General features: G+C 32.7%; 3 protein-coding genes across 9 annotated transcripts in view; 2 read left to right on the top strand and 1 right to left on the bottom strand.

Annotated features, from left to right (window-relative positions):
- LOC126745338 (zinc finger protein 678-like) overlaps positions 1-15,561 on the bottom strand; it is a 48,562-nt gene extending 33,001 nt beyond the window's left edge. For 3 of the 4 annotated variants that reach the window (XM_050453124.1, XM_050453126.1, XM_050453127.1), the window contains exon 1: positions 11,664-11,829. The gene's annotated coding sequence lies outside the window, so the exon portion shown is untranslated. Of the gene's footprint in view, positions 1-11,663; positions 11,830-15,424 lie in introns of those variants that run through there. The other variant, XM_050453125.1, reaches the window with a different exon arrangement.
- Positions 4,641-6,674, top strand: LOC126745337 (mitochondrial Rho GTPase-like). The gene has a single exon (XM_050453123.1). The coding sequence runs from the start codon at positions 4,740-4,742 to the stop codon at positions 6,570-6,572; it is 1,833 nt and encodes a 610-aa protein (XP_050309080.1). The 5' UTR covers positions 4,641-4,739; the 3' UTR covers positions 6,573-6,674.
- Positions 14,679-24,236, top strand: part of LOC126745339 (transcriptional activator protein Pur-beta) — a 30,053-nt gene continuing 20,495 nt past the window's right edge. For 2 of the 4 annotated variants that reach the window (XM_050453128.1, XM_050453129.1), the window contains exons 1-6: positions 14,679-14,806; positions 15,365-15,403; positions 19,011-19,126; positions 19,185-19,287; positions 19,340-19,497; positions 21,683-21,833. In XM_050453128.1, the coding sequence (XP_050309085.1) occupies positions 14,764-14,806; positions 15,365-15,403; positions 19,011-19,126; positions 19,185-19,287; positions 19,340-19,497; positions 21,683-21,833 (610 nt within the window). In that variant the 5' untranslated portion in view covers positions 14,679-14,763. Of the gene's footprint in view, positions 14,807-14,987; positions 15,004-15,078; positions 15,312-15,364; positions 15,404-19,010; positions 19,127-19,184; positions 19,288-19,339; positions 19,498-21,682; positions 21,834-24,236 lie in introns of those variants that run through there. The other 2 variants (XM_050453131.1, XM_050453130.1) reach the window with 2 other exon arrangements.

Below are 24,236 nucleotides of genomic sequence, written 5' to 3'. Positions count from 1 at the left end.
CTGTTTTGTTTTAAGATTTTTCGTTTTATTAAATCATAATTTAATTAAAACTCGGTGTTTTCTTACATACATTTTCATAATCCGGCAACTCATTGTATTGTTTTAAACCTTTTCCTATTTTGACCTGCACCCTGTCTATGTAAAAATGATGTCACTAACAAACTTACAGTTTTCTACTAAACATCTAGGCTTTAATGAAACAAATTATATTATTATTCTGCGAGTTTTTTTTTATTGACTTAACAATAATCAAATCCTTTCAAACCAACTGAAACACTCCTCCTTTGGAATGCAATGAATACCTAAGCGAAGATATCCCTCTCTACAATAACATCCATAACCGCACATTTTGGGACATGATTGCTCTGCTTTTTTTTTTCGTTCCATACAAGCTTCCATACAGTCGTTACCACATGTAAATTCTTGATTTCTGTATTGCTCACAATCTAAAAAAAAAATGTTTTCACAAAAATTGCGCGTGACAAATTTTGAAAATAACTTACTCAGTTTCTTCCCGTATTCTTTCAGATCGAACTCCTTTCCAAAACAGCATGCTTGATAAAATGCCAAAAGCACAAGCAAGAAAACCAGTGAATTTCTTAACTGATGCATTTTTTAAATTATTATAATTTTGATTTCTCTCGAGGCTATTTATTAGTATTGGAAACTTATAAAATTTTATTGGTGTGCATTTTTATTGCCACCGTACGATTGTCCAGAAACAATGCATCATTTATTTAAAAAAAAAATTTCACATCTCATGTAACAAACGAATCTCGCAAACGAGTAATTCATTTTATTTATTATTATTAAAATTGCATAATAAATATAAAAGCGATGAAAAAAACTCCTGGAAGAAATTCAGTCAAGAGAACCATTTCACATTTAGATGGAATAATTAGGGAATTTATACTAAAAACAACTTATTGCAGCTCGTTTAATTTAGTTACAAGCTAATAAAAACAATATTACTGTAAGCAATCATGCTTCAAATACTCAAATGCAAATGAACCAGTTTTACCGTTATATAATCTCAATAGAAGACATAATTCTTAACGCAATAGCAAAGATCTTGATGGTATTACCACATATAATTATTAAAAGAGTAAAAACATAATAATTCCCAAAGTCTCTTCTATCACCCTAAATTATAATAACCATATTTAACAGATTATTTGATATCACTCAGCTCCACCTACTATTGAACAATTTTTTAGAAGGTTTCGAGAAATATCTTGACCCAATAATTGCATCATTTTTGACCTCACAAAGGCCTTTGATGTGTCAAAAAATCATCAAAATGTCATTTCTCTTTAATTTTTTCATGCTCTGGACGCTGTCCTATTTGCTATAGACATAACGTTCTTATATAAGTTACCATCATTCAGAGTTTATTTTTGGTTGAACGTCAACTATAAATATATAGTCCTTGGCTCTCCTAAAGACCTGTATCATGGACGCAGTTTAATAATAAGCGAAGAATTATTATAAAATGAGTGTATACTTCCGTGATGAGGATAAACTGAACTAGAAAAACCGAATTTTAGAATGATATCGAGGATATTAACCCTTTGAGGCCGAAATTAATTGGAAAATGGTGAAAGTGGAGAATTATAAGATCTTTTTTAAAAACGTGTTTATTGGCACAACCTTAGGTTTAAATAAGTTAAAATAATTATCCTGCAGGATGTGATTACTAATGGTAACTGCTAGGAACTAAGAAAATAATAAATTAAGAATTTTTTTCTAATTTTTAACTTAAAATGATTCAGAGTTCATTATTTTGTGTGAAACAATGCAAAATAGTTCATTTTTTTATTTAGGCATAACCCAACTTCGCAAGTTGTTAATTTCTTAATTTCAAATAACTTTCTGGAAAAACACTGAAATAGGTGTCCAATGAATTTTTTAGAAGAATCTGTGTTTCAATTTTCAAGTCTCTAACTCACTTAGTTTCAGAGATATGAGCATTTTGCCCCTAAAAACCTTCAAAAAGAAAATAATTATTTTTTCCAACTTCCAAGGCTAATTTCTTAATTTCAAATAACTTCCTAAAAAAACGCTGAAATAGGTGTCCAATGATTTTTTTAAAAGAATGTGTGTTTCAATTTCCAAGACTGTAACTCTCTTAGTTTCAGAGATATGAGCATTTTGCCCCTAAAAACCTTCAAAAAGAAAATAATTATTTTTTCCAACTTCCAAAGCTAATTTCTTAATTTCAAATAATTTTCTGGAAAAACACTGAAATAGGTGTCCAATGAATTTTTTAGAAGAATCTGTGTTTCAATTTTCAAGTCTCTAACTCACTTAGTTTCAGAGATATGAGCATTTTGCCCCTAAAAACCTTTAAAAAGAAAATAATTATTTTTTCCAACTTCCAAGGCTAATTTCTTAATTTCAAATAACTTCCTAAAAAAACGCTGAAATAGGTGTCCAATGATTTTTTTAAAAGAATGTGTGTTTCAATTTCCAAGACTGTAACTCTCTTAGTTTCAGAGATATGAGCATTTTGCCCCTAAAAACCTTCAAAAAGAAAATAATTATTTTTTCCAACTTCCAAAGCTAATTTCTTAATTTCAAATAATTTTCTGGAAAAACACTGAAATAGGTGTCCAATAAATTTTTTAGAAGAATCTGTGTTTCAATTTTCAAGTCTCTAACTCTCTTAGTTTCAGAGATATGAGCATTTTGCCCCTAAAAACCTTCAAAAAGAAAATAATTATTTTTTCCAACTTCCAAGGCTAATTTCTTAATTTCAAATAACTTTCTAAAAAAACGCTGAAATAGGTGTCCAATGATTTTTTTAGAAGAATGTGTGTTTCAATTTTCAAGTCTCTAACTCTCTTAGTTTCAGAAATATGAGCATTTTGCCCCTAAAAACCTTCAAAAAGAAAATAATTATTTTTTTCAACTTCCAAGGCTAATTTCAAATAACTTTCTGGAAAAACACTGAAATAGGTGTCTAATGAATTTTTTAGAAGAGTGTGTGTTTCAATTTTCACGTCTCTAACTCTCTTGGTTTCGGAGATATGAGTATTTTGTCCCTAAAAACCTTCAAAAAGAAAATAATTATCTTTTCCAACTTCCAAGGCTAATTTTTTTATTTCAAATAACTTCCTAAAAAAACGCTGAAATAGGTGTCCAATGATTTTTTTTAGAAGAATGTGTGTTTCAATTTTCACGTCTCTAACTCTCTTAGTTTCAGAGATATAAGCATTTTGTCCCTAAAAACCTTCAAAAAGAAAATAATTATTTTTTCCAACTTCCAAGGCTAATTTCTTAATTTCAAATAACTTTCTAAAAAAACGCTGAAATAGGTGTCCAATGAATTTTTTAGAAGAATGTGTGTTTCAATTTTCACGTCTCTAACTCTCTTAGTTTCAGAGATATGAGCATTTTGTCCCTAAAAACCTTCAAAAGGAAAATAATTATTTTTTCCAACTTCCAAGGCTAATTTCTTAATTTCAAATAACTTTCTAAAAAAACGCTGAAATAGGTGTCCAATGATTTTTTTAGAAGAATGTGTGTTTCAATTTTCAAGACTCTAACTCTCTTAGTTTCAGAAATATGAGCATTTTGCCCCTAAAAACCTTCAAAAAGGAAATAATTATTTTTCTCAACTTCCAAGGCTAATTTCAAATAACTTTCTGGAAAAACACTGAAATAGGTGTCTAATGAATTTTTTAGAAGAGTGTGTGTTTCAATTTTCACGTCTCTAACTCTCTTGGTTTCGGAGATATGAGTATTTTGTCCTTAAAAACCTTCAAAAAGAAAATAATTATTTTTTCCAACTTCCAAGGCTAATTTCTTAATTTCAAATAACTTTCTAGAAAAACGCTGAAATAGGTGTCCAATGATTTTTTTAGAAGAATGTGTGTTTCAATTTTCAAGACTCTAACTCTCTTAGTTTCAGAGATATGAGCATTTTGCCCCTAAAAACCTTCAAAAAGGAAATAATTATTTTTTTCAACTTCCAAGGCTAATTTTTTAATTTCAAACAACTTCCTTAAAAAACGCTGAAATAGGTGTCCAATGATTTTTTTAGAAGAATGTGTGTTTCAATTTTCAAGACTCTAACTCACTTAGTTTCAGAGATATGAGCATTTTGCCCCTAAAAACCTTCAAAAAGGAAATAATTATTTTTTTCAACTTCCAAGGCTAATTTTTTAATTTCAAACAACTTCCTTAAAAAACGCTGAAATAGGTGTCCAATGATTTTTTTAGAAGAATGTGTGTTTCAATTTTCAAGTCTCTAACTCACTTAGCTTCAGAGGTATGAGCATTTTGTCCCTAAAAACGTTAAAAAAAATAATTATAATTTTTTCCAACTTCCAAGGCTAATTTCTTAATATTTTCACAGTATAATATTGAAAAATTATGCCAATCTGATATCTCAGACAACGAATTTGTAATAAAATTTTAAATTTACTCAATAACTTTTCCCGTAATTGAACATCAAAACTAAGATAGTCTAAATCAATTGGGTCTGTCCAAGTCGCAGACACCATAAGTAAAATCAACAATATTCTTGTTACTTGCATCATTTTTTGTTATCATTCAGGTTAAACTTCTTCTTTATAAAAAAAAACGATTCTTTTGAACGCACTAAACATCAGTTAAGACAGCACATAATAAAAAAACTGTCACCACAAACTATAATTTTCGTTTTGTCAATCACTATGTTGTTATTATTCTTACATTTACTCGTGCACTAACTCATTCTGTTTAAACACACAAAAATGGTGGCAAATCATCAAAACCAACGGACAATCAATATCCTGTTGGTGGGGGACCGTAAAGTGGGCAAAACCACCATCATTTTATCCCTAGTGAGTGAGGAATTCCCTGAAAATGTCCCCGCAAGGTCGGATGATATCACTATTCCCGCCGACGTTACTCACGAGAACATTCCCTCGAACATCGTCGATTTTTCGGCCGAAGAACAATCTGAACAAGACCTGATTGACCTAATTAAACAAGCGAATGTGATATGCATCGTGTACGCAGTAAACAATAGAGAGTCCGTCCAAAGAATATCCTCATATTGGATGCCCTTAATTCGACAAAACTCTTCTGAGATCCCACACCCGGTGGTGCTGGTGGGTAACAAGATCGACCTCGTCGAATACTCCACCATAGACAACATTTACGAAATAATGGAACGTTTCACAGAAATCGAAACTTGCATCGAGTGTTCCGCGAAAACGTTAAAAAACATCACCGAGGTGTTCTATTACGCGCAAAAGGCGGTCCTACATCCCACCGCTCCGATTTACTCCCTGGAAAACGCGGACTTATCGGAAGCATGTAAAAAAGCCTTGATCCGGATATTTAAAATCTGCGACACGGACTGCGACGGTTTCCTAAACGATGTCGAATTAAATCACTTTCAATCGCGTTGCTTCAACGCACCGCTACAACCCAACGCTCTGGAAGACGTCAAGATGGTTCTGAAGAAAAACCTGGAAGAATCCAGCGACAGGGGCGTGTCACTGAAGGGTTTTTTATTCCTGCATAACCTTTTTATTCAACGCGGCAAAAATGAAACCACTTGGACCGTTTTGAGGAAGTTTGGATACAATGATAACTTGAACATGTCCAAGGAGTATTTGTACCCCAGCATTGAGGTCCCTGCAGGATGTACCACCGAACTCTCTGCTAGAGGCAGGCAATTTATTACAAACCTATTTAACAAATATGATAAAGACATTGATAGAGCACTCTCTCCTAATGAATATCAAGATTTATTTTCTACTTGCCCAACACCTGCTTGGGACTATGATTTAATTAGTTGTATGGTGGAGACCAATAAAGAAGGCTGGATTACTTATCAAGGATTTATGTCCCAGTGGGCCCTAATGACCTCAATTAATTTACCAAAGACTTTTGAGCTATTGGCCTACTTGGGGTACAATATTTATGACAATGGCAATCAGCTTTCAGCAATTAATGTAGTAGGCAAAAAAGAGCAGCGGTCAGTGTATCAGTGCCACGTTATCGGTGCTTCTGGTGCAGGAAAAACGACGTTCTGCAAAAGTTTCATTAATAAGCGACATAAACTAGGAGAACCATCCTCATATACAGCCAACACTGTTCAGGTTTACGGACAGGAAAAAACGATGATTTTAAAGGAGATTAACGTGAGGAGTCAGAGTTCTGAGTCGCTTGCACCTCACCAAGTATTGTGCGACGTGGCTTGTTTGGTTTATGACCTCAACAATCCGAAAAGTTTCGAGTACGTCGCTCGAGTGTACATAAAACATTTTGCAGAAGAGCAAATACCGGTGCTAATAGTGGCTTGCAAGGACGACCTAGAGGAGGTGACTCAAAATTATTTAGTACAACCAACCGGATTTTGTCAGAAGTACAAAATGCCACCTCCACAACGGTTTAGCTTGAAGACTCAACCTCGAAAGGATCTGTTTGTTAAGTTGACTACTATGGCCGCTTTTCCCAATTTGATCACGAGCGGTTCAATCGGATGGTGGAAAACTGGTTTGAGCTTAGCAGCGGTCGCCGCTTTAGGACTGATCGTTGCCAAAGTTCTTAACTCGAATCAAAAAATAAGATAATAATTAACCTCATTCGGACGTACGATATTTTTTTTTATATATTTTTTAATATATTGATTTATTAACCCTTAGAAACAAGTTTAAACAGGAATATTAATTCTAGACAGTTCAAGTTACTTTTTACACTCGATGCAACTTATCCTAATCAATCCTATGTGGCAGGATTGATTTGTGGGTAAAAACGTGGTTTTGGGTTAAAAATTTTGATTATTTAAATTGGAATATTCTTAAAGGGTTTTCAGACAAATAAACTGCTTTCAATTCCAAATATTTTCATATGAGAACGTTTCTCGTACCTCAAAAACTCTTTGAGTTAGAGGCAATTTTATCCACCAAGGTCCAAGACCCACCGGATCTTGCAATAACTAATTTTTATTTATTAGCAGACATTTTTGCGCATAATTTTGGAACTAGTTTACATATTTTCAAATTTTTTCACATTAATATCCAGAACTTCCTGAGGATTAATTTGAGGGTAGAAACTTGGTTCCGGGTTAAAAATGTTGGTTGTTATGGCAGTTTTGGCTGGGGCATGATTTTTTCTTAATTATATTGCCAAATGCTAATTTCTTTGGCAATGTTTTCACTAAATAATTGGAATATTTTTAAAGGGTTTTCAGACAAAGAAGCTCCATTAATTTCCAAACATTTTCATATATGAACGTTTCTTGTAACCCAAAAACTCTTTGAGTTAGAGCCAATTTGGTCCACCAAGGTACAAGACCCACCGAATATTGCAATAACTAGATTTTTATTTATTAGGGGACATTTTTGGGCATAACTTTAGAACTAGTTGACATATTTAAACAATTTTTTCACACTAATATTCAGAATATCCTGAGGATTGATTTGAGGGTAAAAACGCGGTTCTGGCTTAAAAATTTTGATAATTTTGGCAGTTTTCGTTGGGGCATGTTTTTTTCCTGTATATATTGCCAAATGCTAATTTCTTTGGCAATGTTTTCACTAAATAATTGGAATATTCTTAAAGGGTTTTCAGACAAAGAAGCTCCATTTAATTCCAAACATTTTCATATATGAACGTTTCTTGTAACCCAAAAACTCTTTGAGTTAGAGCCAATTTGGTCCACCAAGGTCCAAGACCCACCGGATATTGCAATAACTAGATTTTTATTTATTAGCAGACATTTTGCGGCATAACTTTGGAACTAGTTGAGATATTTACACAATTATTTCACACTAATATTCAGAATATCCTGAGGATTGATTTGAGGGTAGAAACGCGGTTCTGGCTTAAAAATTTTGATAAATATGGCAGTTTTGGATTGGGGCATGTTTTTTTCCTGTATATATTGCCAAATGCTAATTTCTTTGGCAATGTTTTCACTAAATAATTGGAATATTCTTAAAGGGTTTTCAGACAAAGAAGCTCCATTTAATTCCAAACATTTTCATATATGAACGTTTCTTGTAACCCAAAAACTCTTTGAGTTAGAGCCAGTTTGGTCCACCAAAGTACAAGACCCACCGAATATTGCAATAACTAGATTTTTATTTATTAGGGGACATTTTTCGGCATAACTTTGGAACTAGTTGACATATTTAAACAATTTTTTCACACTACTATTCAGAACTTCCTGAGGATTGATTTGAGGGTAGACACTTGGTTCCGGGTTAAAAATGTTGGTTGTTATGGCAGTTTTGGTTGGGGCATGATTTTTTCTTAATTATATTGCCAAATGCTAATTTCTTTGGCAATATTTTCACGAACTAATTGAAATATTTTTAAAGGGTGTTCAGGCAATGAAAGTCCATTTAATTCCAAACATTTTAATATCAGAACGTTTCTTGTACCCCAAAAACTCTGTGAGTTAGAGCCAATTTGGTCCACCAATGTACAAGACCCACCGAATATTGCAATAACTAGATTTTTATTTATTAGCGAACATTTTTGGGCATAACTTTGGAACTAGTTGACATAATTAAACAATTTTTTCACACTAATATTCAGAATATCCTGAGGATTGATTTGAGGGTAAAAACGCGGTTCTGGCTTAAAAATTTTGATAAATATGGCAGTTTTGGATTGGGGCATGTTTTTTTCCTGTATATATTGCCAAATGCTAATTTCTTTGGCAATGTTTTCACTAAATAATTGGAATATTCTTAAAGGGTTTTCAGACAAAGAAGCTCCATTTAATTCCAAACATTTTCATATATGAACGTTTCTTGTACCCCAAAAACTCTTTGAGTTAGAGCCAATTTGGTCCACCAAGGTACAAGACCCACCGAATATTGCAATAACTAGATTTTTATTTATTAGCGAACATTTTTGGGCATAACTTTGGAACTAGTTGACATATTTAAACAATTTTTTCACACTACTATTCAGAACTTCCTGAGGATTGATTTGAGGGTAGAAACTTGGTTCTGGGTTAAACATTTTGATAATTATGGCAGTTTTCGTTGGGGCATGTTTTTTTCCTGTATATATTGCCAAATGCTAATTTCTTTGGCAATGTTTTCACTAAATAATTGGAATATTCTTAAAAGGTTTTCAGACAAAGAAGCTCCATTAATTTCCAAACATTTTCATATATGAACGTTTCTTGTAACCCAAAAACTCTTTGAATTAGAGGCAATTTTATCCACCAAGGTCCAAGACCCACGGGATCTTGCAATAACTAATTTTTATTTATTAGCAGACATTTTTGCGCATAATTTTGGAACTAGTTTACATATTTTCAAATTTTTTTCACATTAATATCCAGAACTTTCTGAGGATTAATTTGAGGGTAGAAACGCGGTTCTGAGTTAAAAACTCTGATTATTATGGCAGTTTTGGTTGGGGCATGATTTTTTCTTAATTCTATTGCCAAATGCTAATTTCTTTGGCAATATTTTCACGAACTAATTGAAATATTCTTAAAGAGTGTTCAGGCAAAGAAAGTCCATTTAATTCCAAACATTTTAATATCAGAACGTTTCTTGTACCCCAAAAACTCTGTGAGTTAGAGCCAATTTGGTCCACCAATGTACAAGACCCACCGAATATTGCAATAACTAGATTTTTATTTATTAGGGGACATTTTTGGGCATAACTCTGGAACTAGTTGACATATTTACACAATTTTTTCACACTAATATTCAGAATATCCTGAGGATTGTTTTGAGGGTAGAAACTTGGTTCTGGGTTAAAAATTTTGATAATTATGGCAGTTTTGGTTGGGGCATGTTTTTTTCCTGTGTATATTGCCAAATGCTAATTTCTTTGGCAATGTTTTCACTAAATAATTGGAATATTCTTAAAGGGTTTTTAGACAAAGAAGCTGCATTTAATTCTAAACATTTTCATATATGAACGTTTCTTGTACCCCAAAAACTCTTTGAGTTAGAGCCAATTTGGTCCACCAAGGTCCAAGACCCACCGAATATTGCAATAACTAGATTTTTATTTATTAGCGAACATTTTTGGGCATAACTTTGGAACTAGTTGACATATTGACACAATTTTTTCACACTAGTATTTAGAATATCCTGAGGATTGATTTGAGGGTAGAAATTTGATTCTAGGTTAAAAATGTTGATTATTATGGCGGTTTTGGATTGGGCATGTTTTTTTCCTGTATATATTGCCAAATGCTAATTTCTTTAGCAATAAACTAATTGGAATATTCTTAAAGGGTTTCAGTCAGGCAAAGAAGCTGCATTTGATTCCAAATATTTTCATACATGAACGTCTCTTGTACCTCAAAAACTCTTTGAGCTAGAGGCAATTTGGTCCGCCAAGGTCCAAGACCCACCGAGTTTGAAGTTTTGGAATGAATATTGCAATAACTACATTTTTAGATATTAGGGGACATTTTTGAGCATAACTTTCGAACTAGTTGATATATTTTCAAAATTTTTTCACTTTATTATTCAGAACTTCCTGAGGATTGATTTGAGGGTAGAAACATAGTTCTGGGTTAACAATTTTGGTTGTTATGGCGGTTTTGCTTGGGGCATGTTTTTTTGCTAAATGCTAAGTCCTTTTTGAAATATTTTCACAAACTAATCGGAATATTCTTAAAGGGTTTTCAGTCAAAGAACAGCTTCATTTAATTGGACACCATGTTGTCGCTCAGATATATAATGTCTAAGCACCATATATAATATCGAGCACCTTACACATAGAATTTAGAATTAAAATTGATCTATAGTCTATACCTCATCCCTTTTTTCTGAATTTTCCTTAAAAATTAGAGTTTCTTTACTAGTTTTCTATTCACCAGGTTAATGTCTTAAAACAAGGATTAAACATAAATGTCCGAGTGGCTGAGTACCATAGTAATATATCCTGGAACACCATCAAAGCCGATAACCATTTAGTGCATTGATGTCATTCTCCAATAGTGGCTCATAACAAATATAGTCGAAATGAGAGTTGGGTTTCCAAGACAGATATTCAGAATTAGAAAAGACATAACCAAAGTAGGTCGCAAAAATTTATTTTATGATCTGGTGTCCATACTACCAAATCCATATTCATTAGTCTAAGTAAAAGGACTTACTTTGATAGCTTAGGGAACTGAAGGTTCTCATTAACATTGTTTATATCACTGAATGTACAAAGTTAAAACCTTCTGCATGTACCATATTGGTGACAATCAACCATAACAGATTCCTTATAAGCCCTATTGATTACCTCACAATTTAAGTAGTATATTAATTTAAATTTCTATTGAATCTTAATAACATATGGAAGACCAATATAACAATTCCTAGGCTCTGTGAGAGACAGTGAAGCCCCAATAAGGGGCGTGGCGTGACCTTAATAAATAAAAAAACTAAAACCGAAATTTATATTAAAAAAAAAACTGGTGGTTTCCCCCCCGTGCCCCTCCCGCGAAGAAAAAACCAACGATAATTTCAAAACAGTCCGTCCTTCCTCAAAATTCATCTCTTTTTAGCCAACAAAGACGATGATGTGATAAAATGAAATAAGTGTATGAAGTAACAAAGAAAACGACTGCCTTTGCTCTGTCTCTTGTAAGCAAGACGCTGCGATTAGAAAGCGGGTTTTCCTTGTTGTTTTCAATTAAACCGTCCCGCAAAGGTATTCCTGGCGATAATGAGGTCGAGACTTACCGGGTTTTCCTGAAAAATCCCACGATTTCCTCGATTACAACCGGAAAAACACCGAAAACACTTTAGTCTGTCTCACTTTAGAAAATGGCCGATAGATCCATAGCCATCTTTGTTCCCCTTGCGGTCCGTCCACTCGCGACGTCTGACGGCTTCTACACCGTTGCCAGATTGTCAAAATTTAATTCTTAGTATTATTACTCTTAGTTTTGAATTTGTGAAATTCCAATTTCTTCTATAAAAATATTTTATACAATTAATGTTTTAAAATTCAATACGATAATTTTGCTAGGACATAGGGAGGAGAATAAACTGTCCTGAAAAAAAAAACTAATTCCTGAAGAGCTCTAATAACCCTTTCGATTTGACAACGTCGCAAGTAAAAGAGGACGACACGACGGGCGTGCGCACTTCAGGAACGGACTGCGAGCATCTTGGAAATTTGGGTGTACGGGGCGCATGACTATGCCCCCCCCCCCATTAAAGATTCACATTCGAAATTATGTAATTTAGTGACAACATAATTTTTTTATGTTTAATTATGACGCTCCCGTTTTATTATTAGCCGCCTCGGTCATGACTGGAGGATGACGATGAGTTCAAGTTCCAGTTAATATGATTTCGCGCGAATCACAATGTATAAGATAAAAACCAAAACTTAAGATTACGATGATGTTTATATAAGAGGTTTGTTTTGCTATGAATCGATCAATTGGATTTAACTCGCTAGATTAAGGAAAATTGATTATTCAATGTCCTGACCATAACCTAGTCATAATATGACAGATTATCCTAGGGATTTTATCTTTCGTTAGACGGACCTTAATGATTAATTTAGTGGTCTTATTTCATTTGTGCCTAAACCAGATTTTTTTTTGTAAACAAATAATGCCAATAAAAATCGAATATGTTCATAGGGCAATTACGGTCCTGCCCCATAAAGCAATTGCATGACAGACTAGGGAATTATTGGAATTCATAGAAGGTTTAGCAGTAATAAATCCAGTTGTGTTTTAACCTTTGCGCAAGCGCAGAAGTAGTTTTACATAGGGGAAATTTTAATGACGATATTGCTATAGGCTTTAATTGCGGCTAAATTGTGCCATAAACAGTTACCAAGTTTATACGAGCTCTTTAAAGTGGTTTAGTGGAAATCGGCTTAACATAATTGGCATGTATGAACACCCGTAAACCCCTTTAAATGATCCGGTTTTAAACTACCGCGTAAACACCTGTCACCACAAAACCGATTTAATTCCCAGTGCTACCAACACAAATGTGCAAATGCTTTTAAAAAAATACTAAAACATATATATTAAGGTTAGATGTAAGTTTTTTGTCAAATCAAAATAATAAACTAACTAGTAAGCTCATTTTTTTTAAATTCTTATGTTGGTAATGGTAGTAAGCAGCTGTTTAATCTTAAGGTGGAATCTCTTTCTTAATCCGCTCATGTAAACACTACCCAAACTGAATTATCTCTAAACCGGTTTAGCAGCTAAACTGGTTTAATTGCCCTTGATGATCAGCCATAATGATTATGTAATTGATTTTATGGCCTTTAGGCCTGATTTTTTTAATAAATAAATAAATTTTAGGGCAACTACGGTCCTGTCCCCCATTGAACGTAATCGTATGACAGATTATCCTAGGGATATTTTATTTTGTCCCTAAAAAATTACGTCATATTTATGTCAAAATGTAAGAGCAACTCCCTAATTGAATTGATGGTAAGGGATGGAAATTTTAAGACAATAATGCATTCTGAACAATAGTGGCTTAAAATTGATTCTTTTTTATAAACAAATCAATTTTAGTTTATAGGACGAGTACGGTCTTGTCCCCCATTGAACCTAATCGTATGACAGGTTACCCTAGGGATATTTTATTTTTTCCTAAAAAATTACGTCATATTTATGTCAAAATGTAAGAGCAACTCCCTAATTGAATTGATGGGAAGGGATGGAAATTTTAAGACAATAATGCATTTTGGACAATAGTGGCTTAAAATTGATTTTTTTTAATAAACAAATCAATATTAGTTTATAGGACGAGTACGGTCCTGTGCCAATAACGTATTCCGTATGACAGATTACCCTAGGGATATTTTATTTTGTCCCTAAAAAATTACGTCATATTTATGTCAAAATGTAAGAGCAACTCCCTAATTGAATTGATGGGAAGGGATGGAAATTTTAAGGCAATAATGCATTTTGAACAATAGTGGCTTAAAATTGATTTTTTAAATAAACAAATCAATTTTAGTTTATAGGACGAGTACGGTCCTGTCCCCCATTGAACGTAATCGTATGACAGATTATCCTAGGGATATTTTATTTTGTCCCTAAAAAATTACGTCATATTTATGTCAAAATGTAAGAGCAACTCCCTAATTGAATTGATGGGAAGGGATGGAAATTTTAAGACAATAATGCATTTTGAACAATAGTGGCTTAAAATAGATTTTTTTTTATAAACAAATCAATATTAGTTTATAGGACGAGTACGGTCCTGTCCCCCATTGAACGTAATCGTATGACAGGTTACCCTAGGGATATTTTATTTTGTCCCTAAAAAATTACGTCATATTTATGTCAAAATGTAAGAGCAACTCCCTAATTGAATTGATGGGAAGGGATGGAAATTTTAAGGCAATAATGCATTTTGAACAATAGTGGCTTAAAATTGATTTTTTAAATAAACAAATCAATTTTAGTTTATAGGACGAGTACGGTCCTGTCCCCCATTGAACGTATTCCGTATGACAGATTACCCTAGGGATATTTTATTTTGTCCCTAAAAAATTACGTCATATTTATGTCAAAATGTAAGAGCAACTCCCTAATTGAATTGATGGGAAGGGATGGAAATTTTAAGACAATAATGCATTCTGAACAATAGTGGCTTAAAATAGATTTTTTTTAATTAACAAATCAATTTTAGTTCATAGGACGAATACGGTCCTGTGCCCATAACGTAATCCGTATGACAGATGAATCTAGTGATTTTCGATTTGTCCCTAAATCAAGCGAACGGCTGGTTTGCGGCGGTGCGGTGCGGAGTGCGGTGTGTGTTGTGTGTGTGTGTGCGAGTAGGGCTTGCGATGTCGGATATAGGTAGCGGAGATGAAGGTTCAAGTTCGCAAAGTGAGTGAAAAATGTTAAAAATGTCACCCTTTACGTAAAGCGGGGGTCTCGGTACGCCCGTGACGACATAATCCGCGGCCAAAAGTCCAATTATTCGCGTACAAAACCAGTTTTTAAAGCTGACAAGTGTACCAAGATGGCGTAAAATTCGATAGGTCGGCCCGTGATTATTAGCAATTTTCACGATTTTCCTCGAGGTCCGTTGCATTTTTGCTGGTTGGGATCGCGAGTTTACGGTGGCCATTTTATGGGGATGTAAGGGGATTTGCGTAACATTTCGTTAAACTGGCCGAAAAACCCCCCGGAAAGTCGCGATATTTTTGAAATCTATTGTCATAGTGAAACAGTGACCTTGGCCAACGTCAATTCGGTTGCCTTTCTACTTCAAAGTGAATGTCAAAACAAGCGATTCTCGACCTTATCATCCGTTTCGATGTTTTTGATCAATTTTAAACAAAAAAAAAAATACACAAATTACTAATTATCAACGGGCATTTAATACGATGTAAAGCGATTCACTGTAGTGTCGAAATTCATTCTTTATTGTTTTGTTTTCAGAATACCAGGGCATGGAGCAGGGAAGCGAATATGATTCAGGTAAGTCTTTATTCTACTTACCATCTTACTCAAACAACCCTTTGTTCTTCCCGGATATCGTACACCAAATAACCAAACCGATACTGATCCAATAACCGAATTCTGCAAGAGCTGCTTAGTAAACTGAATGAAAATTCCAAGTGTGGTGAGTCATTGTCTTTCTGGGAATTTTTGATTTCTGTAGTAGAACATTTCTACTATTCTCTTTCATTAAATGATTCATAAGTCAGTATCATCGCGCGATTTGCCGGTTTCGCTGCCTCTTTTTCAAAATTCAGTGTTTGATTACTCAATTTCTTTGTTTATCGAATAATTAGTGCACTATGGAGTATGTGAATACCGAATGGATTATGGGGAAAATACCATACTGGACTGATCCGAGTAGGTTTTAAACATTTGATTGAGTTTCAGCAAAAATTTTTCATTAATTCCAAAACAGTCATATAATGCAATTTGTTTATAACTATTCTAAATTAGGAACTTAATTGAAGGAAAAAGGTTCATCCCAATGTTCGATACTTAGGGTAAAATAGTTGAGCAAAGGGCAGTATTCTCCAAAACACAAAGGGTTAAATATGGTAATTTTTTCTCAAAATCGATTAATATACCACAAGATTCCCATAGTGAACCTCTCTTAATTAATTTTCTGTTGACAGATCTATAAAATACCATTCATTTCTTTGTGTTTGCAGATTATGGAAAAAATGTACGGCAAGTGCTTTAAGCTTCTTTAACAAGGCATAAATAGCTAATAATAACCAATATCATTCAACTGTTCCATTGATCAAATTGATTTAAATGTTGTTAATGAAATGTTAGAGAACATTGGAGAATAAGCTGTTGTTTAAAGGGCATATATCAGGTATTATTTCTCGCTTTCTTAGTATGATCTCGATTTCCTAAGTAGTAGATCTGCAAAAGACTGATTCTTGTGTCAAAAAAACTGTAGTATCCGGAACCCTAATTACATAACTCGTATTGATGCAATAGAATGTGTTCAAAACAAGTTTCTAAGATTTGTTGATTATAATAGAGACGAATATGTGAATTAATGAGTTAAAATTTTAATAGGAATAATTGATTGGCTGTATCATAAAAGAAGCCATCATACAAATATTTTTTTTTGTAAAAATAATCCTATTTCAAGAACATTAAGAAATGCAAATACTGCGCAACATATCTAGATTTTTTTATCTACCAGAGGCTAGTTTTAAGAGCAGGTAGGTAATATTGTGATCTAATTTATATAAATTATTGTGATATACCTACCTTTAAATTCTCTAGGTAGTTCAAGCTGTAATAGTGATTTTTATCTTTTATTATTCATATACAGTGCCAGTCATAATGGGACAAACTTTTTTATTTTTAATTGGCTTTCATACTATATTTCACACTATTGTACAGAAAATTTAAAAAAAGAAACACATCAATACTTTGTGGCATAACCTTTATTCCTTATAACCTCGGCATATTACAGAAATTCCATTCTAATATGCTTCCTCCAAGGCCTGGAATAAATCATCTTTATTATAGAATTTTTTAGGATCTGAACTTTCCTCTAAAGTTCTCAATAGGATTCAGGTCTGGACTTTGAGCTGGCAAGCACTACTAAACCCAAATTTGTTGAGCGATAAAGAAATTTTTTACAATTTTTGATGTGTGCTTCGGATCTAAATTAACACAGGTGCATATTATTTCTAAAAATGTTCAAATAATATCCCCATACCATGACATTGCCACCTTCATGTTTTATTGTGGGCTTACTGTACTTAGGGTTATATCTTTGATTTATTGGACATCTAAACCATGTAATTTACTTTCACCTGTCCATATAACTCCAGTCTAAATGTTTTTTTGTGAAACTCAAACTCACTTGTCCATTTTTCATTGAAATATAGTCTGCTGGCTCTTAAGTTTTCCTTGCATAAAGGTCTTCGAATAGATCTAACTGAGAGAAATAGGGCTTTATATCTTCATCACAAGTAAATGGATTTTTTATAGTACATCTTTTAATCAGCTTGTCAGTTACAGATATAGTGTTTAGGTCTACCTGACTTCCGAATAATAGCAATAGTGTCATCGTAATTTAATTTGTCTACAAACACCACTTATGTAGATTTGGTTTTTTAGCAATTGTCACTTGTTTAATTCCGGTGTTATGCTTCTCAATTATAAGTTTTTTACTGATAAATTTACACCTCAAGGCATTCTGGTAATTAATTGAGCTTCTCAATTATTAAAACTGAACTTTAATTACATTAATAATGTGTGTACAAAAAGTTGCTCTATTTATGTCCACATGAAATAGAGACTTTGCATTATTTACTCATATTCCTTTGTTAATAATGTGGATTTTTTTAATGTATTTATTGCTTAGGCTAAGATAAAAATTGTAAGTACATCTTCTCAATTTTTGGCTGCCACTGTATGTATACTATAATCAATTTATTTATTATAAAATGATAAATTTGTAAGTACCTACATTTTCAAAAGGGAGCATAGAACTATTACAGTCCTACCTATCTGACAGTCATCTTCATCTATGAGAGTTATAGATATAGGAGTGCCACAGGATTCAATCTTAATGCACATCCTTTTTCTTATTGCCTTCAAATGTCACAGGTGAAAACTATATCCTCATTACATGGCATGCAGTAGAGAGGCAGTAGAGAGGCTCAACAGTAAACCACCTATAGCAAGGAATATCTGGAAGGCTTTGAAAGTTCTGTGGATATTTTTGCTTCTTCTAGAACCTACCAAACTAAGTATTTTCCTGGAAAAATTGAGTTTCTAGAGGCAATTCAGTTTTTTTGCATAGTTCATATCTTTCAAATAATTCCAAATATGTGTCTCTTCAACAAGATTGTCCTCTAGACTGCTTTTACAATTTAGGGTGCCACAGGGATCAGTACTAAGACCCTTTACTTTTTCTTGTGTACTTAAATGATCTTGCCTATTGCCAACAAACGCTGTTTTATTCTCTGATGACACCACAGAATACCAAAGCTATCATTCATCTGAGATTTATGGCATTGGTCTTGAAAATAAATCAAATCAAGGTTTATTCGTCTAAAACACCAAGGTGTTGTTAACAAAGTTGTGGTGAAAAAATACATATATTTCCTTTTTGGAATAATCAACACACTGAGACAATCATTCATTAATCTAAAACATATTAGTGTAACAACAAAATAAAAAAATAATGAATAGCACAACACAAATATACCAGTAAGAATTTAACATCTAAAATATGTCCATTATTATTGCTTAAACAGTACTTACATTACAAACTCAAACAATAGGCATCACATAGTGTATATCAAAATAAGTTCAAAAATGCTCTGTGAAGTATTCATCCAACCTACAAAATGCCTTATGAACATGTTTGAATCCTTCGTACTGACTGAGGAAGATACAGAAAGGGACATATTTGAGTGGTTCTTGTGCAATAAATTATTCCTTATTAGCCCAAAATCATATTTAGGAAGATATCAACTGATCATCCATTTTTGACAAAGGCACTGTACTGTGCTTTGAGGTTAAATATCTTCACCTCTATTGAGCAATAATTGTATCATTCTGTTTTAATGACTTTCTGACATTTCAGGCCAACAGGTCCAAATGGAGCAAGAGTTGGCAACAAAGATGCTCCAGATCCAGAGCAAGAGGTTTTACTTAGACGTAAAGCAAAACCGGAGAGGCAGATTTATTAAAGTTGCCGAAGTGAGTATTGAGAACCCATATATTAAAAGATTTATTTTATGTCATACATCTGAAATAGATCGGAGCAGATGGCAGACGTTCCCAGATATTCTTGGCTCTGTCCACTGCTGCTGAATTCCGAAACCACTTGTCTGCATTTAGTGACTACTACTCTTCTCTCGGTAGGTAAATTAATAAGAGATATAAGGAAGAGTTTTAATAAATGTTAAATAGGTCCGCCTAATCCCGACAACGTCCCCGAAGACGGCAAGCTAAAGTCCGAAATGATGATCAAAGATAACCGTCGCTACTACTTGGATCTGAAAGAGAATTCGAGAGGTCGATTTTTAAGGGTGTCGCAGACTATTACGCGGGGCGGGCCCCGTTCACAGGTAACAACTTTATATTTAAGATTTATCAGTCTAACTTAAAAGTTTAATAGTCATTTCTCCATCATTGTAAAAACAAGCAATGGGTTTTCTTATCCGCAATACTAAGCACTTCAAAGTAACTCTTATCCATACAAATTGTGTTATAAAAGTATGCTGGACAGTTTTTCATTTAAAACCCTTTTAGATAGAAGAAGGATACAAGCTGTGGTATTTTTATACAATATATTAAATAACTGTAACTATGAAGTTTGTAACTTGGACTAAATGTACCAAAAATTAATCTTAGGCTTCCAAATGATCAAAAATTCTTTAAGGTTGATGCAAATAACAACTTATCCCCATTCGACCGAAATATGACTAATGTTGTAAATGAAGTTTGTACTCAAGCTAAGATAGACATTTTGAGTACTTCTTATTAAACTATTTAACTATTATATTTGAGTAATATAATAGTTAAATGGAAAATCACTAAATATTATCTTCTGTTTTAAATTTAAGGCTTAATTAATCTGTAACTTCGGACTTTACATGTAATTACCAATTTTGTGCTGTTTGTGGAGTATTGCAATAACAAAAAGAATAATAATTCAAATTTATTTGTTTTTACATCGGGAGTGCCTCAGGATAGTAATCTTGGTCCTTTACTGTTTGCAATTTTCATTAACAATCTACCTGAGTTCTAAAGATTTATACATAATGATTAATGATTTGTGGACAATAAAACATTAGCTAGTGTCATATAATCAGTTCACCTGAAAAAAATAACCCCATATTAAATGACTAGAAATTAAATAATATTGTAATTAGTAGAAAGACTGAATGCCAAGACTTTAGGGGGGTTTATTTGCAATCAAACCTAAAAATATTATTGTTAAAAAGGAATATATAGGGAGGGCACTGGGTTTCGTTATTAGAAACTCAAAGTTATTTAAAAAAGATACTGTAATTAGACTGTGCAAAGCAATAGTTCGACTTCACCGTGAGTATGCAGCTATAATTGTAACAACATTGAATAAATTCAGAAGTGAATCAATATAATATGTATCCATGTATGGTGTTTCACAGATGTATGTTGACTAATTTTAAGTCAAAGGAGAGATACTCAGTCTGTTATTTTTATATATTTATTTAAAGTCTTACAAAACAGGTAATTAAGACTACAAAAATATACATAATCAACAAGACTAAGCAATATAGTTGAAAATACCTATCAGATTAAACAAAAAAAACAGTTATTATTTGACAAATAAAATGACAATTACAGGTTAAAGAGGTGGCAATATCCTAATTTTTATTCTGTTATATCATTAGGTTTTTAATTTTTCTAATAGTTATGTTAAAAAAATCAATATTCTTAAAGGACTCTCCATAGATGACCTAATGCTAACCATTCTATCACGTCTATATCTAAGACTGGCTTTAGGTACATCAAAGATAATAGAATTTATAAGCAATTTTGGTATTTAACATTATTTAATAAATAGTAAATGGAAATCACAGTGGAGTGCTTTTTTCTTCTATCACAGAGTTTTGAGAAGTTGTATGAGTCTAACACACTGTGATAAGAAATCAGGTATCGGAATCTCTCATGTTCAAATGCCTGTGCGGTAAATTTGCATAGATTGGAAACTGTCGATTTTCCAGTGACAATGTCCTTGCTGTTCTTTGGTGAAAATTTAAAATGTCATCGTACAGGATAATTTCAAAAATTTTAGCCAAAGAGTTTAATATGCTTATAGGCCTCGCAATCTGAGTAATTAGTAGCCCTTAGACCTACAAACACTAAATTATTTAATGTGAATTTGGTCTATCACTCTTTAAAATCATGTCTAACTAAGTCTAATAAAAGGATCCAACTATGTGATATAGATATTTAACTCTTAAAAATAAACTAATTAGTGTGGAATTAAATTAATCTTATAATCCGCTGTTCTAGTCCTTATTATTATGCTCAATCTTATTTTATTTTGGTATGTATCTTAGTACTGCCTTTATTGACCTGTAACTTTTCGTCCTGTAATTTTCGTTTCGTTTTGTTTAATAATTCGTAAGGCATTCCCTCATTGTAATTACATAAATAATTTAAGTGTTTTGACTGGAGTTTAAATAACTTTTAATTTGCTTGCGTTTATGTTTTTATGAGTAAACAATCGATATTTTTCTTTAAAATCGACGTTTTAATTAGGTCGCGATTCCGGCACAGGGGATGATCGAGTTTCGCGACGCCCTCACCGATCTACTGGACGAGTACAGCACCGACGAGCACGCGTACAAACAGGACTTACCCGAAGGCAGGCACATGCACGTCGATAATAAAAATTTCTATTTCGATATCGGTAAGGTTTAGGTATTTTCTTTATTTTTAATTTACATTTGATTGTACAGGGAATAAATGAATGTAGAAATAAGCTTCAATAGGTTTGAACACGTTACACCGAAAATTTTTTGGAATAAGTTGAAAATTTGGCATGAAAGTAGAGGGTGTAAAAAAATTACTCCAAATGCCTGGAAGACATAAAAAAATTAAAATTTTTAGATTTTCCAGGGTTTTGCTAAGAGTCGTTTTTACGTCATGAAAATTGAATGTTTTTACAAGTTTTCTAAAGAGCCTAAAAACGTCCTCAAATAAAAAAAAATGCGTTTGAAAATTTGGAGGTTCATGGACCTTGGTTGATAAAATTGGCTCTAACTGAGAGAATTTTTCAGGTATAAAAACCGTTCCTGTATCAAATTATTTGGAAAGAGACGTCCTTAATTTGCTTAAAATTCTTTTAAGAATATCTTCATTATTTTCTAAAATATTGACATGAAAAGTGAAATTTGTGAGAAGAAAAAATATCTTTGATCTTTGATCTAGAACCATGGTTTTACCTTCAAATCGATCCTCAGGAACTCCTTATTATGAAGGTAGAAAAATTACGAAAATCCCATAAGTAGTATCCCAGTTATGTCCGCTAATGTATAAAAATTTGATGATGCAAGATAAGTTTGAAATGAACAGTCTGGTGGAGCTTTGGACCTTGGTTGACAAAATTTGCTCTAACTCAGAGAATTTTTGAGGCACAAAAATCGTTTGTATATCAAATTATTGGGAAAGAGATTCCCTTTCTTTACTTAAAACTCTTTAAAAAAATTCTAAATAATTTCCCGAAATAATTAGAAGAAAAGTGAAATTTGTTAAAAAAGAATTTAGTAAAAAAAATGCCCCAACCAAAACTGGTTTATCTATTCAAATCCTTAATCTAGACACACGTTTTTACCCTCAAATCCATCCTTAAGAACTTCTTATTATGAATGTAAACAATCATGAAAGTAACTTAAGTGGTACCCAACTTATATCCAGAAATGTTTGGAAAATATATAAAAATCTTGATGATGAAAAATGAGTTCGAAACTAACAGTCTGGTGGCCTTTGGACTTACTTGGTTAACAAAATTTGCTCTAACTCAGATAATTTTTCAGGTACAAAAATCGTTTGTATATAAATTTATTTGAAAAGAGATTCCCTTTCTTTGCTTAAAACTCTTTTAAGTATACTCCAATTATTTCCTGAAATATTTACAAGAAAAGTGAAATTTCTATAAAAAAATCAAGTAAAAAAATGACCTAAATCCATCCTCAAGAAATCCTATTTATGCATGTAGAAAAAAATTATTTCTTATTTCAATCGTCTTTTATCTAATTTATTTGTTATTCAATAACACATAAAATACAAAGAATGTTTTTATAAAGATCCATGAGAGAAAGAGTCCTCTTATAAGTGGGTTAAAAATCCAAGAGCTACTGTCAATCCAACTAAGTCTAATATAACAAAAATTAAAATTAAGAGTGGGGACATATTGGGTTTAACTAAAAAAAGTACCACTAAAGAGTACTGAATTAAGTAAAATTTTGTCGTTTAACCCATTTATGTCCAAGGGTAAAAATAATAAGAAAATTTAACACTTATATAGAATTTTTTTATTTATTTACCCCTAAAAACAATATTTCGAAACAAAAAAAATATTTTTTTTTATATTTTTGAAAAAAAATTCTGTTGCGAAAACGCATCACTGGGACAATTAATCAATACTATTATTCTATTTGCATTTAAAAAAAAATTATTGGTGAAAAATCAATTACAAATAGTCTAGTATTAGCTGATTGTATTAAAAATAAACAATTATTTCACAAAAAAAGTGTAGAACAAAACATATTTTACATTTCATAATGTTGCGAAAACGCATCAGTGGGACGATACGATATAATATTTGGTACTACGTTTTATGACGCCGTGTGATACTCAGCAAAGCAAGTAGTATGTAGGTGCGCTTGACACTTTTGGCACATGTATACAGTTTGACTGTGACATATTCGACACCTCCTTCGTGCCTTGTCAGGACTATGGGTCAACACATGGCCTATATTGTCGAAACGTAATTCGTTGATTCCTGTTGCAAGATTTCTAATTACCGTGATTTTCTCTGTTTTTATAAGACGAAGTGCTATATAGGATTTGAAATCAAGTTGCAACATTGATGTATCATTGAATATGTTATAAAATTTCCATGCATTGGCAGTTAGGATGTCAATGGCATTGATGAATATAGGCCACCACTACTTTTTTCCCAGTACATTACACCTGTAATTGGCGATGCCATTATCGTGCAAATCCACTCCCCCATATACTTGTTATATTGAGATACGAGGGTTGTCTTTTAAGTTTTGCATATGCAGCTGGAATAAAACAAAAAATAACT

This window comes from Anthonomus grandis, chromosome 15 (genome assembly GCF_022605725.1).
Source record: "Anthonomus grandis grandis chromosome 15, icAntGran1.3, whole genome shotgun sequence".
Taxonomy (NCBI): domain Eukaryota; kingdom Metazoa; phylum Arthropoda; class Insecta; order Coleoptera; family Curculionidae; genus Anthonomus; species Anthonomus grandis.
Note: the sequence above shows the minus strand (reverse complement) of the source record. Positions and strands in the feature narration are given on the sequence as shown.

Coding starts and splice junctions, on each gene's coding strand:
- LOC126745337 (XM_050453123.1), top strand. CDS start 4,740: ATGGTGGCAAATCATCAAAACCAACGGACAATCAATATCCTGTTGGTG.